The 16,501-nt window shown below is 48.4% G+C and overlaps 1 protein-coding gene across 1 annotated transcript in view; it reads right to left on the minus strand.

Annotated features, from left to right (window-relative positions):
- Positions 1–2,556: 2,556 nt before the first annotated feature.
- Positions 2,557–16,501, minus strand: part of Cog2 (component of oligomeric golgi complex 2) — a 35,383-nt gene continuing 21,438 nt past the window's right edge. Inside the window, exons 10-18 of the mRNA XM_041650848.1 lie at positions 15,047–15,186; positions 10,799–10,860; positions 9,509–9,660; positions 8,621–8,794; positions 7,877–7,949; positions 7,478–7,620; positions 5,226–5,365; positions 4,137–4,317; positions 2,557–3,153 (exon numbers count right to left, since the gene is read on the minus strand). Coding sequence (XP_041506782.1) covers positions 3,052–3,153; positions 4,137–4,317; positions 5,226–5,365; positions 7,478–7,620; positions 7,877–7,949; positions 8,621–8,794; positions 9,509–9,660; positions 10,799–10,860; positions 15,047–15,186 — 1,167 coding nt within the window. The 3' untranslated portion in view covers positions 2,557–3,051. The remainder of the gene's footprint in view (positions 3,154–4,136; positions 4,318–5,225; positions 5,366–7,477; positions 7,621–7,876; positions 7,950–8,620; positions 8,795–9,508; positions 9,661–10,798; positions 10,861–15,046; positions 15,187–16,501) is intronic.

Raw genomic sequence — 16,501 nt, forward strand, 5'->3', positions numbered from 1 at the left:
TGCTGAGAAACACACATGGTCAGTTTACGACAGGCTAAGCAAAGCGGTCCTAAAGCTCTCGATGGAGAGGCCGAGGTGTGACAGCTGGGTACAGAGGAAAGCCCTGTCCCTGAGCAGCACTAAGAGAGGACCTAGGCAGAGGGTACTTCCTTTACCCCATAGACACAGGCTACTGGCTTCTCTGCCCGTCTCCTTCAGATTATACCCACAGCTTGCAGGGGTGTATGTGTGTGTAGCTGACTCCCTCCTCCATGAACAAACAGGGAAGCAGGTGAACAATGCGGCACATTAGCCACAGGAAAAGGCCAGAGAGCACCTTAGGACGGCCATAGAACCCATGGTGCACACAGTGAGAAATCGTGTTAGCGTCTGGCATGTCCTCTCTGGCCTACGCTGGAGTTCGGGACTCTGCACGGGTGTAGATGGGTGTAGCCTAAGCTTTCAGACAGGGCTGCTCCTGAGTTTGGAGTTGGGACCACATGGTCCCGAAAGGACAGGTGGAGTGTGTTCCTGTAACCAAGGTCCATCCTGGCAGAAGAGCTATTGTGTACCTCGAGTCTCGGTTTTCCTCTCCCTCTTCCGACACCACCATGGCAGCTTGTCTGTTTTACCCCGTGGATGTGGCCAATCCAGCCAGGCCATCCACTGCTTGCGCCAGGCTGCATGGGGAGGGAGTTCCTCTTCTCCCTGGCCTCTGAGCAGAACAGCAAATGCTAAGGTAAGATTAACTCCCAGTCCAAAAGGCCCTGTTCCCAGAGGGAGGTGGAGTCTCATCGCTGTGACAGACACTGAGAGGTGGGGCAGTGTGGCAGGAGGAGCAAGGACAGTTGGTCCCTTCCAGTTAGGACACACACAGGGACCGAGTCTGGAGTTCAGCCCACGGGATGCTGCTGCCCACTTTTAGGTGGGTCTTCCCACATCTATTTACCCAACCCAGAGACTTCCCTCACAGGTTGCTTGGCTGATGCTAAATCCCATCAGGCTGGCAAAGATGAACTCACAGGTATAGTAGATGGCAAACAACAGAGGTGAACTGATACCCAGGCTGTGAGTGTCCCTTAGGGAGCAGAAATCAGTTCACAAAGGCCCCCCTCCCCTACAGCAGCGTGGGCTCTTTAAGAGACACTCCATCATGGGAATCCCTGACGAGGCCATCATGGGGCTCACGCAAGGCTCAGAGGGGCCACAGAGGCTGCTGCAGATGTTCAGGCTGTCCCATGTGACTGGGGTCCCCACATGTCACCTCCTCCTCCTCCTGGTCAGTGCACCACACCAGGACTGCGGGCTGGCACAGTAGACGACACCCCACAGCTATTCGCTTTAGCAGAGGAGCCTGTGCCCGGCCTGTGCCATTCTGCTAGCTGACCTGGTACCAGTGCCTGGTGGGGGACAGCACAGCTGAGCTCTGCCTTGTGACAGGCTATGAAGCTGCAGAAGAGCTGCTGCTCACAGACCTGTAGCCCTCAGCATGAGTTCTCCCAGCCTTGCCAGCTCGCTCCAATCCCACCCCAGCACCCCGTGGGCTGCAGCACACACGTGGGCTATAGCATGGGGTCCCCCAGTTGGAGCTACAGGTCCTCAGAGCAGAGGCAACAACACTGACTTTGAACTGCTCCAGAGCAGAATCATTTCTACACATCTGTGGTCACCGAAGGCAGGCTGGGACACGAATGCATGCTCTTTGGTTGCACATGAAGGAGGCGATGGGCTGCAGGTACGCCCCTGAATGACAGACAGGCCTCGTCCTTACAGGCTGCTTTTATACCAGGAAGCAGTGAACTGCATTGGGGATGGGTTTTTAGTGCATATGTTGGGAGCTAGAAAAATGGATCACTTTAACTTTAAACCTGACTGAATTGAAACTGAGTCTCAACAGGGAAACTAAGGAAAAATAACACGGGGGCTGTTTTGGAGGAGCCAGACACAAGTCTAAAAGTGTTAGGTGTGGTCTGGTCCTCCTGCTCTCAAGTGCAGAAACATGGCAGGGGGGCTGGAATGCAATGGTCTGGAGTCAGCCAATAGGGTAAGAGATTAGACCCCGGGGGGGGGGGGGGGGGGCGCTATGGACCTCTGACTGGCTGGGCTGAGGCCGGTGTGCAGTGTGACTACAGGGACTGGCTATTGAGTTTGGAGTATTTATTCTGCTTCCAAATCCCACCTGTCAGTCATCTCAGTGACAGGCGTGGGCTACCTTTCTGTAGAAGGGAAATAGCAATCCTGGAGTTGGGGTGGGGACAGTGCTCTCTCCTTTCTAGGATCAAGGGGCAGCCTTCAGGGAAGGAGGGTAGGCAGGGGTCCTTGGGTATGGAAGCATGCGAGTTCAAGGCACAGCTATGGCCTCTAGTGACTGTCTAGAGACAGCACAGCTCCTCAGTACAAGTCCATTCCACACACCTACAACAGCCACCAAGCAGACAGGGCTGACTGGTCTCTGTGTGGGACAGAACTCCGTGCTAGATCTCACAGACAGGAGGACCCTTCTAACTGCCAAAGGGAATTGTGTCACTGAAGACATGCATGATGAAGGCCACTTAGACTGAATTCATAACTTACACATTTGCAGAAGACACTTCCTTTATTTAGGAAATGAATCTTTGCTGTCAGCTCTGGCTCCTGACCTAGGAGTGGACGGCAAGATCAGAAGTGCTATTCTTAAGTGCCAAGATGAGATGGCCATCATGTAGCCTCTGAGGAGGCCCAGGACTGGCGGTGTCTCCTGGGCTGGAGACAGGGTTTCTACACTGTGCTGCTGCCCTGCTGCCCAGAGCTTCATCTGCAGGGCAGCACAGCCACACTTGGCTATTTACTTCAATCCTGCTATAGAAATCAGCTTGTCTACATTAAGATTTACAATAAAAATAAAACAATTTGTTCAGTAAACTATAGTAAAAAGCTTGAAATGTCATAAAAACTATCTTCCATACAATGGAAAGGTTGGTTCTTTCTGGGTGAAAGATGGCCCACATATACTGGGCTGGGGTGCAGGCTGTTGCTGGGTGACTCAGGGGACAAGGGTCGCTTTCTTCCCCGCTCCAGGTCCTGCCAGGATGCCTAGGGCTGTTCTGTAGTAGCCTGGTCCCTGGCAGCAAGCACAAGCTCTGCGAGGGCTGGGAAGCTCTTGATGTCATTGGTCTGCAAGCCCATCTTCTGTATCTGCAAAGGTCATAAGAATCAACTGTCACCGTGACGAGATCTGACTCGGAAAAGAGGTCCCCATTAAAACCAGGACAACCCGATTTGCCCTGCCCTCATTAAGGTAGAAAGAGTTCCCAAAGGAAGAAGGGATACATCTTCTGTTAGAACAAAGGACTGGCTTATTGCAAAACTGTATGTTTTGGGTGAAATGCTTCTCATTCTAAGAAGCTAACATGTCTGAATCTCAGCCCACCACACTAGACTCTGGCTCGGGTGACAGTCTCTTCTGTGGGCTTACAGAAAATGCTAGCAGAAAAAAGCTCTTGTGCAGAGAATAAAAAAGAAAATGATTCTTTACTGGAGAGTTTTGCTCTCCTGTTTCTCAGGGTGTGCTGGGCAGACGGTACGCAGCACTGAACAGCAGCAGAGACCCACAGCCTCCCTTCCGTCTGCTTCCCACTCTGCCTACATCTGTAGCAAGCTCTCCTGCCTGTGAGAAGACTGTAGGTTCCTTATGAAATAAACAAGGCAGCCGCTGTTTTCAGGCTGTCTGTCTCTCTTTTTTGAGATAGTCTCCCAATCCAACTCATGGCAATCCTCCTGCCTAAGCATCATGAATGCTGGGATAACAAGCTATGTGTAAACCAAACTGGAAAAATAGCAGTTTCCTACATCTGTAAATTTGGTGGCAGAAGGCTATCACTGCACACCCTCGTGGGAGGTCTACATGCTGCCATCAGCCATCCACCATGGCTTGACGATCACATGGCAAGAGGCTGCAGGCCCAGCCACTGGCTCGGGACTCTGGGCAGCAAGGGCAGGTACGGTGACAGCTGGAGGGGATACTCTGGGTCCCTTTACCTTTTCTCTCTTCTACTTCCTGGCACGCATCCTCCTTCTCAGCAAGTTGGGCCTGACTTTTTCTATCGTTAGCCCTAGGGAGGTGACACCCAGCCTTGGCCACAGCCAGGCCCTCACAGCCAGGCTTAAGTTGCTGGTACCTGTTCTCCCAGGAACTCCACATCAAGAGCCAGCTGCAGTCGGATCTTGTCGTCATCACTCATGCCACCGCTAGAGCTGACAGGGTTGGTGGCTGGGGTTCTCCTGGCTTGTTTGAGGCGCTTTAGGCTTTCCTCCATCTTCTTCACTGAGTTCAGCACATCAGACACAGTCTCAAAGTACCTTGGGCACAAGATAGTAATGAAGAAGACACTGGTAACTGACCCCTGGCCTCTCCGAGTACAAATAAATAAAAACACTAGTTCTAAACACAAGCAATGGAGGGAGGTCCTTCCTAGGTGGAGGATCCTCCGCAGCACATCCCAACACCAATCAGTCCGTCTGCCTCTTAAAGTACAAACGCAGCTCGGGACTTTAAATGAGGCTCGCTTACCCTCACACTCTCACTATAACATTAACATTCTCGCCTGGTTAGCAAACTGGCTGTCTGGCACTGGGACTTTATTTGCCTACAAAACCACAGGATTAGGCACTGTTGGCTCTAAACTGACCCACAAGGTGGGTGGGGGGGTCAGAGCCTGAACTTGAAAAAAAAAAAAAAAACCCAAGCCTTTACTGTAAAATGGTGATTAATAATTAAATCAATAGTAAAATAAAGCAGTATACTTCCTCCCTCTTTTGTGGTGCTGGGACAGACCTCAGGGCTGTAAGAATGCTAGGCAAACACTCTACCAAAGGGCCAAGAAGTGGTTCCACTAGCCCTGAGGTAGCTAGGCAGAGACTCAGTTAACTGGTCCTGTCTGGGGCCCTCTGCTGTGATCACAGGCTACACGCACTTCCTCTTCTCACCAGAGCCATCCCCATCTAGTGGAACCAGCTGGAGGGACAGCTGAGCACGGAAGACAGTAGTGGTGCCCTTGGAATTCAGGGTTGGGGACTCACAGAACCAAGGTCAGCCTAACTGTACTGCTGGTGGAAGAGGGTGGGTGAGGGAGGGACTGGACCAAGTGACTGTTCACACCTTGCCCACTGACAGGTCCGTGATTGCTTGCTGCTATGTGGGTGAGGAAGCCATGCCATGCCCGTGCCCAGGGTGCAGATAGGCACCTCTCCAGCAGCCAGCAGCTTACCTGTGTGTGCTCTCAGACAGAGCTTCCTGCACCCAGTGCTTCATCATCGCTGGCTTCACCTTGTGCCCATGTCCGTGCTGCAGCTGGTAAAATGGCTTCAGTGCACTCTCCACATAAGAAGAGGCTGTGCTGGGGACCTCCTGGAGTGCCATTGTCAATAGGGGTTAAGGACATAAGGAAACAAAAAAAGTCATTCTCATCAGTGTTCAGTTCACCAGAGGGCCACAGAAATCACCTGGGGACAGCAGTGTGCCAAGAGGGAGCTCCCCTCCCCCGGTTTGCCCTCTTCTCCAGGGTCAGGCTTGTTCTGAGGCAGGATGCACAGGGCTGAGTCCTGACTCCTCCCACTAGGAGAGGCCCAGGGGACTTGGTTCCTTGCTCCACAGGTGAAGACTGATGTGCTGTGCATACTGTGCACACACCATGATGCCCACAGAACCCCTAGCAATGTACTCAAGCCCTCCCCCAGTCAAGTGGAGGCTTCAGGTCCAACAACAAACAGTACAACAAGATACTTCTGTTCCAAGTGATAATTCTACTGCACAACTAAATCTACTTTGTTGTTTTTTGAGTCAGAGTCTGACTTTGTAGTTCAGGATGGAATCAAACTTGTGATCCTCCTCTTACCCTCCCAAGGACTGGGATTACAGGGTACAAATTGCAGGGCTTTTCCAGTCCCAATGTTAGCATGAAAAGGGAAGCTGGACATGGTGGCTCATGGGTGTGATCACAAGGATCCATAAGTCTGGGGGTGACCTCAGCTACAGAATGAATTCCAAGCTAGTCTGCTCCAGACTTCAGTCCTGTCCTTAAACAACGGCATCGGTGACGACAACAACCATGACAATAATGACGATGACGATGATAACGGGAGAAAGGAACCCAGTCAGACAAACTGTGGTCAACGCAAGTCCAGCAACAAGGAATCATTTCTTGCACCCAAAAATTCTTGCAACAAATGGGAAGAGTAATGCTAACAGGAAACTGGCTCCTGCCTAGCGTGTAAACAAAAGGAAGGCCACAGGCCACTGTTATAATTTACGAGTTTGGGGTATTAAATAAACTAAAAGGCACTAAGTCTAAACCTTAACCACAACCATGGAAGACAACCAGAGGGAACACCAGTCATGTGCGAGCAAGAACGAGTGAGAACTCATGAAGACGAGGGTTCAGGTGGGAAAAGGACCTTCCCTCGGATGACTCTTCGACAGTACCTAAGAAAAGTCTCTGACACCAGCCAGCATGCGCCTCTCTTCTGTCTGATAAACACCACTTGCCTTTTCTTTCTTGGTGCTGGGGTGAACCCAGGATCTTGTGCATGCTAGTAAACACTATATACCACTGAGCTCCACCCAGCCCCGAGGATACACTAAAATAATCTTTTTCTATTGAGTTCTCAATTTATTATAGGTGGAGGTGTTTGTGTCAGGGCACACATGTGGAGCTCAGAGGACAGCTTGTATGAGTCAGGTGTTTTCTTCCAGTAGGGAGGACCCAGGGATAGAATTCAGGACTGTCAGTTTGGCAGCAAGCCCCCTCACCCCCTGAGCTAGCGATCTCAATGGCCCTAACATATTCTTAATGTCATTCTTTCTAATGTTTTCACTGAAAGAACAAGGAAAATCAGGTATTTCCAATAACAATTTGCAGGAGTAAGATAAATTAAAAATTTTTGTGACTATATGAAGAGAAAAATAAATTTTTACATAAATAGGACTTAGAAATGTCAAATGGTTTCCTGGGACTGGAAAGAAGGATCAGCAGTTAAGAACAATTGTTGCTCTTATAGAGGACCCAGGCTTGACTCTTAGTGCCCATCTGATGACTCACAACCATCTGTAACCCCAGTTCCAGGGGACCCAATAGGCAGGCACATGGTACACATACACATCAAGTAAAATAAATCTAAAATAAACATTTTAATTGCTTTCTTTTTTAAAGAAAGTACTTTTCCAGCTAGCTGTGATACTGCAGGCCTTTAACGCCAGCACTAAGATGCAGAGGCAAACTGATCTCCGTGGAGCTGAGGCCACCCTGGTTTATGTAGTGAGTTACAAGCCAGTCAGGACTCACACACAAAAGGACTTTTCCTTAAGACCCAAAGTGCACAGGCCCCAGTGCACAGTGTGGTTGTGCTGGCAGCTGGCTCCTGACCCTTCCGAATCCCTTAACTCAGACCGCTCTAGGACCTGCCTGTGGCCCACATCTCCCTCACCCCACAGCACAAAGCTCTCTCCAGAAGTGACACTGACCTTATTGGTTCTGCGGTAAAGCCTGGGGACCTCCAGGGCACTCTTCAGATAACTGAAACAAGACTCACTCAGGTCCTGGACAATCCTGCTGCTCAGAGCTGGCCCGTGGGCAGACAAGGAACTCTGAGAGTCTTCCAAGGCCGCTGTGGACACAGGGCAGCTGGATTGAGTCACTGGTCCAGCCTAGGGTAAGCTCCATTAAAATGTGACCATGGCATTTAGAGTGCACTAATAAATCATGTCAATGTATAAAACAAGGACCTCATTTATAGACGCTCAAGAACTAAGAATTTACAAATGGAGTCCAGATGTTAGTTTAAATATTCTCTGCAGTCTATGGCATTTTACTTTGTTATTTCTTATTCAAAGAATCTGAGTCTGAATTAATTTTTTTTTTACCTGAGATAGATGAAAAATTCTTAAAGCCGATCATTTCAAGTTTTGGCTTGACTATCTTCAGGAGTTCTGGAAGCTGAAACACACATTTTGAACCCTAGTTTCTTCTTTCAAGCAGAACAAGCAGCTTTTCACCCGCAAACTCTGACGTGATTAACCAGTGCTGAAACCTAAGCCAGAACTTGTAGGTCAAAGCTCCCATCCAGGGGGAGTCGGGCTCTGAGTGCAGGAGCGCACAGCGCGGGGCCACTGAAGGCAAAGGCAAAGCAGAAACTGATTTCTCATTCTACGGCTCTCCACGACACCAAAACTGCTCATAATAAATAGACCATGTGTCCTCAGAAAAGACAACACACTTATTCAATCACTCAAAATATAAACTGTGGAAAGTAAAATCTACCTGAGGGCAAAATCTCTACGTGTGTCCCATAAAGTTCTCTGAATGCTGAGAGCTAATCATGCGGTCGACAAAGAAAACAGATGGGTACCTTTCAATGTATCAACTCTCAAACATTTGGGGCAGTAAACTACAAATTAAAGCCAGTTCACCACAGGCCATGACCCAGCAGAGCTGAGCTGAAGACAGAAAAGTGGAGCCTGAGGGTGCTGAGTGGTCAGGCTACTCACTCAGAGGGTGACTGTGGAGAGGACAAGTAGGGAAATGTCCACTAGGGCAGATGCCCTTGCTGGGTGCCCGTGATCCCACAGCGTACAGACCCATGCATCTGCCAGTGTAGTGAAGCTCACCCATTCCTGAAGCCTGTCCAGGTCTGAGACCACATACAACAGCTGAGTGCTGGAAATGGACGCTGTCTGAGCTTCTGAAGGATGGTTTCCTTGGTCTTCAGAAGGGTCTCTGCTGCCAGCCAAAGGTTTTCTAGTCTCCTTGGTGCTTTCATTAGAAATGGGCCTGCCAGAAAGCTGGGAAGAGATTTCAAGGCTCACTCGCTGACTGAGACCCAGGCATGTGTGCGTGCTCAGGATCTGCACACACAATAGCTATCTGCAGAGTGTGGTGCCCATCATCAAGAGAAGGAGTGCATATCTGTCCCAGACAGGGGTTGGCCCTGTTCTCCTTGGAATTGCTGTTCTTGGCTGGACACAGTGGGGTGTGCCTGGCATGGTACTGCCTTCTTTGTGGTGTGCTTCTCAAAGACTATCCCTGCACCACGAGGCCTGGCTTGTGTTCTGTCACTGAGTGTGTCCCTGAGGTGGCTCTGAAGACTGAGGTCTGCAAGGACCTAAAGCTGGTGCTCAGTTCTTAGTAGTACCGCCCTCCTAGGGGCAAAGCTCTGGCCTTCACTGTGTGTGAAAAGTTAATACCTTTGACTGGCAGAAGACGATAGGGAGATCCTAAAATGGAGGGTAACTACTTTTATTTTGGTGATCATACGACTATTTAAAATTTAAACCTATTTACTTTTATTTTGAATATTTAAAATTTTATTTCCAAGGTGCTTTAGTCTGATTTTGAGAAACAAACTTATTAGGTGGAACTTCCCAGGAACTACTCATGATCATGTGGCCAGGTACTCACAGCTGGACCTGACACCACGGGACACCCTGAATGTCCCACGGATGGGTGTTAGGCACACGCCACTCTAAGCTCCAGCAGAGGAGCTGCATGTTGCTAACCTCACTGACGAACACAGAGAACCGGGCCAGAATCTGCAGGGTGAGCCTCCACAGACGGTGCGCTAACAAAGGCAGGAACATCTCATCCGACCAACATTTCTCCAGGCTGCTCCAGGTTCTGTGAGAAGCCAACAGGCAATACGGACTTCCATCTGAAGAGAAACCACGCCCCAGGGTAGATCATTAGGTCAGAGCTGCCATCAGCATACAACTCAAAGTAAAGCACAGGCCAGGCTGTGGCCTCCTGGCCACAGATGCTAGAACAGCACAAGATCACGTGTCTTTGGTGTGATGTGTTTGGTAACGCACGTGACACTGTTTCCCAGGCATAGAGTCAGTCAGCATCAAACACTGCACCAAATATCTTTTAGTGGGTACTTTATACCACAGCAGCACACACACAATGGTATGTGGCAGCTTGCAAGGCTTAAATTTCAGTTTTTACCCTGTCTTCCCCTACCTCAACATGGCTACTATCCTCACAGAGAAGGTCAATCCCTTCTAACTATTTCTCCAGAGATGAACAGAAATAACTCCACAACCCAACATGAGGTTTCAGGATAGACCTGGCTGTTGGAGCAGGCACTTCAGCAGCAGAACCAGGACCCTGTATGACACAGAAATACTATGTATGTCAATGGCTATCAAGAATGGGGTGTCATGAGTCTGCCATCTGCCCATAATCCCAGGAGGCCTAGGTTGTGCTCCAACTGAGTCCTTCTCAGGAAGGGACAGGAGCATGCAACCCACGTGAAGCCTTCACATGGCTGGGCTGGGACCTGAAGGAAGGTGAAATGCCAAAGGCTACAGACAGCTGACTGAATCCACAGCATTCCACAGCATTCCACACTGGATGTGTCCAACCTCAAGTCACAGAGTCTGTTGTGGACAGTGATCACACACAGGGGTACAGCCCTGACATGCCACATTCAGGTTAGAAAAGGTCAATTTGGAACTTTGTAAAGCATCCCTTTTCACCATATCTCTAAAGCAAGAAATTCAATGAACCAAAAGGCTCTTTCTGTTGCACAAAGAAAGAAGTTTCTGAGAATTCAGCCTGTGAGCAGAGCCCTTGCCCAGCATGCTATAGGGCCGTGAGTTCAACAGCATAGAAAAAAAGTCTTATTTTATTTAATAATAATAATAATAAAGATGTTAAGCCAGTGTCCTTACAGCACAACTCACTGTATGGCAAGAAAAGGCAGGAGCACTCCCAGGACCAGGGTTGAGCTGGCTGGTGAGCTCAGCTAACCTCTTTAGGGACACCTGTTGTTTCCATTCTAAGGTTACCTGGGGCGTCTTCCAGCCCATCTGTGAAAGATGCTTCTAAGGATCCTGCCACTTCTCTAAACCTGGGAAAGAAGGACACGGATCAGTGTTGTCGGTTCTGCAAATGCTTCCCTTACCTAGCCTCCTTTCTTGCCCACTGACACCCGATATTCTCAAGGCTGTCCAAGACACCTTTTTTCTTTTTACTGTGTAAGAAACAAACTCCTCGACTAAGCCACTATTCTGTAGGTTCTCTCCTATATGCAGCTAGTCTCAAATACACATCATCTAAGTCTTATTAAGAGGATCCCTTAAGTTCCACTTTGTAGTAACACTTCAAGGCCACATAGTGCTATTTCTAAACCCCTCTATCAGCAACACCACTGTGAAGAAACGTCCCAAAGTAAGACACAGGAAAGCTGGCTTTGCACCCGTGTTCATCACTTAAGGGATGAACCCAAGGTCCCAGTCAACGCTGGGCTCACTGAACATGCCCTTCTGCCTCTGGTGGCCTTCCCGCTGCTCCCTACATCCTGATGACAGCCAGTCTCCAGCGTCCAAACACCCATCAGTTTTGGATTTCACTGATGGAGACGGCGTTTTCCTGACTGCAGAATGAAGCTGTCCTACGGCTTTGACAACTGCCTGCTTCCATGGACACGGTCTGCACATTCGTGTCCTTGCTAACTCCCTCCTGACAGGGAACTCTGACTTATGCTCAAGACGAGCTCATCCAAGTGACACTTTTAGAGTCACTCCATGGAAACGAGCTGTGCAGGTGCCTACAACAGGCCGGCCTTGGCAATGCAGAGAAAAGTCACAGAGCAGAGAGAGAAGTGGAGAAGCGGCCTGTAGGGCTAAGCCAGCCCCTTAGGGGCGGGTTTGCCTCGGGCAAATGTTTACTGATAAATTTGGGCGTGCAGCGGCCCTTTTTCCTGTTTCCTGTGCTACGCGGGAACCTCGGTTCTGTAAATTTATTTCTCCATTAAAGCTATATATATATTTCTTTACTATCTGCCTGCATTTATTTACGCCACTACATTTGGCGCCCAACGTGGGGCACAAACCCACGACCCTGAGATTAAGAGTCCCATGCTCTACCAACTGAGCTACTGGTTTGATGGGATGATTGGTATTTGTGACTTACTGTTTTTAGAAAATTATATTGGTACTGTTTCTTGTATATTGATATATTAAATATTGTATGTGAGTGTTCCTACCTCTATTTTTGTATACGAGTATGCTTATATTGTATTGATACATCTACCATATCACAATGTACATTTCTACCTCTGATACTATTTATGTAATAACATTGTCTACATTTGATATATGTAATGACATTGTTTACAGGTGAAGATCATTGTCTTCATATATTACACAGTTGTTTATTCTCTTAGTTTTCAAATTAGATAGGTATTGAGAATTATATGTTTGTCATATTTATTTTTAGGTTAATCAGGTCTTCTAGATACATAGAGATTATATTTAGTATAGATAATATGATCTTCAGCCTCTTCGAAGAGCTGTAAAAAATGGCCTTTAATCTAACCTAGAATTCTGTGCCAACGAGACACAATTACTCCTGACAACGCCACTCTACTCCCGAGAGAATGTTGAGCATCAAAGACACTCCACTGGGAGCTTGTCTTCTTGGCAGAACTGGCCTTTGGGTTAAGAAAAGCCCATACCTCAACTACTGACTAAGATATGAAACAGGATTGTCTTATCTTGCCAAGACAGGGTAGGATAATTCTAAAAAAGTTCCTTGCATTTGATAATGGTATGTCAGTTATGTTAGGCCTTAGCCAAAGTTGGTTGACTCAACATTGCAAACGAGACTTTGGGTGATTGCCCAGGTAGTCAGTTGTCTCTATCATTTGTTACACATTTTGGATATCTCTCATTTGTTAAGTAATATTTATTCCCTTCTCAGATCTTTGACGGAGTTAAAGATTATTTAATTGTAGTTACTCTCTACATTATTTAGACTCCTTGAGATAGAATGTCTAACAAAATTTTTGTTCTCAATATTGTTTGTTATATTTATCATTTGTTATTATTGTTTATAGTTGTATTTGGTTTAGTTCTGTCTTATTTAGACAAAAGGGGGAGATGTAGGGTTAAGCCAGCCCCTTAGGGGCGGGTTTGCCTCGGGCAAATGTTTACTGATAAATTCGGGCACACAGAGCCTGCATGGTCCTTTTTCCTGCTTCCTGTGCTACGTGGGAACCTCGGTTCTGTAAGTTTATTTCTCCATTAAAGCTATATATATATATATATATATATATATTTCTTTACTATCTGCCTGCATTTATTTACGCCACTACAGTGGCCCCCAAGGCAAGGCCTAGAGAAAGGGCTGCGGGTGGCAGCAGTAGACACCAGGCCTAGAACTCTGCCACAGCCCCACAGCATCTTTCAAAATCTACATAAAACACAGGAAAGGAGCCCAGTGTAGAGGCCTCGGGCCTGGTTCCGCTGTCCACATGGAAAGCTGAATCTATCTAAGAGGCCAAGGTAAGGATGTGCATGGCTGGGGTAGAAGACAGCACCAAACACAGCATGATATTAGACGGGAAAACAGGCTGTTTAACAACCTGGGTAAAGGTACGGGGCCCCAAGTTATGTGAACACTTAGGACAATTCACAGGAACGATGGAAAGTGCTCCCTGACAGCAAGCATTCCACAGGGCAGCGGTACATCTGCTGGTCAGCCAAGAAACACAGCTCAGAAAGAAAGGCCCAAGCAGCAGGCATAACTGCCTGAGGGAGGCCAGTGCCTTGCAAAGCTGCTGACTGCTGTGGTCCATGGTGAACCCTGAGCAGCCACGTGCGGCCTTTAGATGCTCTCGAGTGTCACTCCCCAAGGGAGTAGGAGAGGAAAGACATCTAGACTCTAACATTTGGGTTTGGGGAAGACTCCACCTCCACTCCTCCCCGAGCATCATCATCTACAGGAAGTAAGAGCATTCTTACAACATGACACCTGGGGCAGCCTGGAGTGGAGGGTGATGCCTTCTCTCTGCTCAAAGGATCACAGCATGAGACAGAAAACCCGCGGACATGCAGCTCTGAGAACAGGGAATAGGGAGACAGGGTGAAGATACCTAAGCCTTTATATCATGATTCCACGTCATAGAAGGAACTACAAATCATACACTCACAAGAATGTTCTGGGAGCATGGTCCAGCACTCCTCTATACATCTGAGCTGTCTGGGTCACGGGTGCTGTACCTGCTCTACTGAAGCTCATGGAACAACTGCATCAGCGCAGACCCCACGTCTCACTTTAGCAACCCTGCATTTCTTTCTGAGGAAGAGACTGTGGGAAATAAAGAGCAAGCTCAGGGCCTGGGTGACAGGGAACACCTGGCTCAGGGCACTGTAATTTTGCTGTTCAACAATAACCAGGTGGGCGGCTCTCACACTTAGGGAGCCGCTTCTTGTTTCCAGTCAGCAATTCTCTTCAGAGCCCACCCAAACAAGCAAGCCTATGCGCTTCACCGAACACTCCACTCACAAGCTCCAGCAATGCTAGTCTGGGCAGGACCTGCCCCACCTGCCTCAGGAGACGCAGAAATGGCAGCCCTTCTGTTTGCTTCTTGGGGCAACAAGCTGCTGAGGACTTGTCTGAATTTCTCAGCATTCTACAGACTTGCTTGTTGATACAGAAGACAGATCATGAGATCTGGAAGGAAAGTCTCACTGTCTTCCAGGTCAGGGAACAAAGGTCACAAAGGTCAGAGAGGAGAGAAAATAACCACCTGCTCTTCAGACACTGAGTCAAGCACAGGCCCAGGACTGGGGCAGATGGTGACTGGAAAGGACAGAGTGACCGCCGTCCAGCACCTTCAGCGCTCTTCATCACAAAACCAGAGGGACTGTAGCAACGAAGCCAGGCCTGGAGTCCAGCTTCCTCCAAGTCCAGTTTCTCTCCTACTACCAGAAACACACGCTTTCTTGGTAGTTGAGCATCAATGACATATGGACATCTTCATTTTGATTCTCCCACCTTAGAAAACCACTGACTGGAGTATCATCCCCTCCCAAAACATTTAAAAGCCTTAATAATAATTTTAAAATGTTAGTTAACTAGCAAATGCTAGTCAGCTGAGTGTGGTAGGCACCTATAACCCCAGGAATTGGGAGGCTGAGGCTAGAGGATCATGATTTTAAGGCCAGCCCAAGCCACATAGCAAGACTATGCCTCAAACATAAAAAAAAAAGAGACTATTTACAAGGGCAGGATGTGGTGCAGTGACTGACCTTAGCTGAAAATAAACAGGCAGGTTCCACTTATTGCTGAAGCTGTGATAGGCAGGGTGTGCTCGGAGTCGCTTCACACTGGCCTGGGATCCACACTGCCGTTCAAACCTCTGTACAAAATCCATGCTCACAGTGTATTTCTAGAACAAGAAGAAATGGTGGGATTTTCTCTGTCAGCACGCTAGACAGAGTCAGCAGCATATGCTTACAACCACAAGCAAGACAGTAAAGCTCAACACGAATCAGGCTAGCGCTACTGACCTTAGGCAGCTTAACTCCTAACTTCCCACCCCATGAGAGTTCAGCCATGCCCAGCATGGCTCTGTGACAGTCCCCAGGACTCGTAGGGAAAAGCCCCCATGAAGCCCAGGTGTCACACTACAAGCCGAGGGCTTTTTAAATGACGCACTCCGGTGTAGCGGCGTAAACGAATGCAGACAGAGTGTAAAAATATATATAGCTTTAATGTAGAAATAGACTTACAGAACCACCGTTCCCGCGGAGACCAGGAAAGCAGAAGCGAGAGCTCGGAGCTTGCTCGCCAAATTTATAGGCAGACATTAGCCCAAGGCGAACACGCCCCATAAGGGGCGGGACTTATCCCTACACTCCGGGGCTGGAGAGATGGCTCAGCGGTTAAGAGCATTGCCTGCTCTTCCAAAGGTCCTGAGTTCAATTCCCAGCAACCACATGGTGGCTCACAACCATCTGTAATGAGGTCTGGTGCTCTCTTCTGGCCTTCAGGCATACATGCAGAAAGAATATTGTATACATAATAAATAAATATTTTAAAAAAAAAATGACGCACTCCGGTTCCAGGGCAGCCCTGACCTCCGCATGGGATCACAGACAGGAGACTAAGCAGCATAATTCATCAGCAGCTCTCCGCACTCCACAAGCTGAAGTCACTTAAAAGGAAATGAGGAAGCGCCCCCATCAGACGAGACATGGTATCAGTCCGTGGATGCGCGGTGACAGAAGCCTGACGGACAACACTGAATGACGTGGGCCATCAGCAATGACTTAACCTCACAACTGTCTAACAAGGGAATCATGACAACCATTCCTCCTCCTACAGACACAGCTAGGAACACAGAAAGACACACTTGCCTTATGTGGGGTCTCCTTCCCCTAAGCCCCAGGCTCCCTGCAAATCTTGCTGGAGTTTTAGCTCTTTCTCAGTTAGAAATGGCTCAATACCCTGTCACCAAATCCCTAAACTTAAAAGTTCATGCAGATAAGGATCTCACTGTAGTCAAAGCCACAGGTCTTACATTTCTTTCGCTAGTTTGGGGCAACTCTTACCCTCTGGGGTAGTCTAGGTGTAAGGAGCCAAGACAAAGGGGATTGCACCGTCTTTGAAAACAGGGCAGACTGAAAGGGTACAAAGGCCCACCCGCTGAGAAGAAGTGTGGCACAGGCTTCAAGCTGGAGGCATTTCTTTAAAGAAGAGAC

Source organism: Microtus oregoni, unplaced genomic scaffold (genome assembly GCF_018167655.1).
Source record: "Microtus oregoni isolate MIOR12 unplaced genomic scaffold, Mior012 000004F_ref0000308, whole genome shotgun sequence".
Classification (NCBI taxonomy): Eukaryota; Metazoa; Chordata; class Mammalia; order Rodentia; family Cricetidae; genus Microtus; species Microtus oregoni.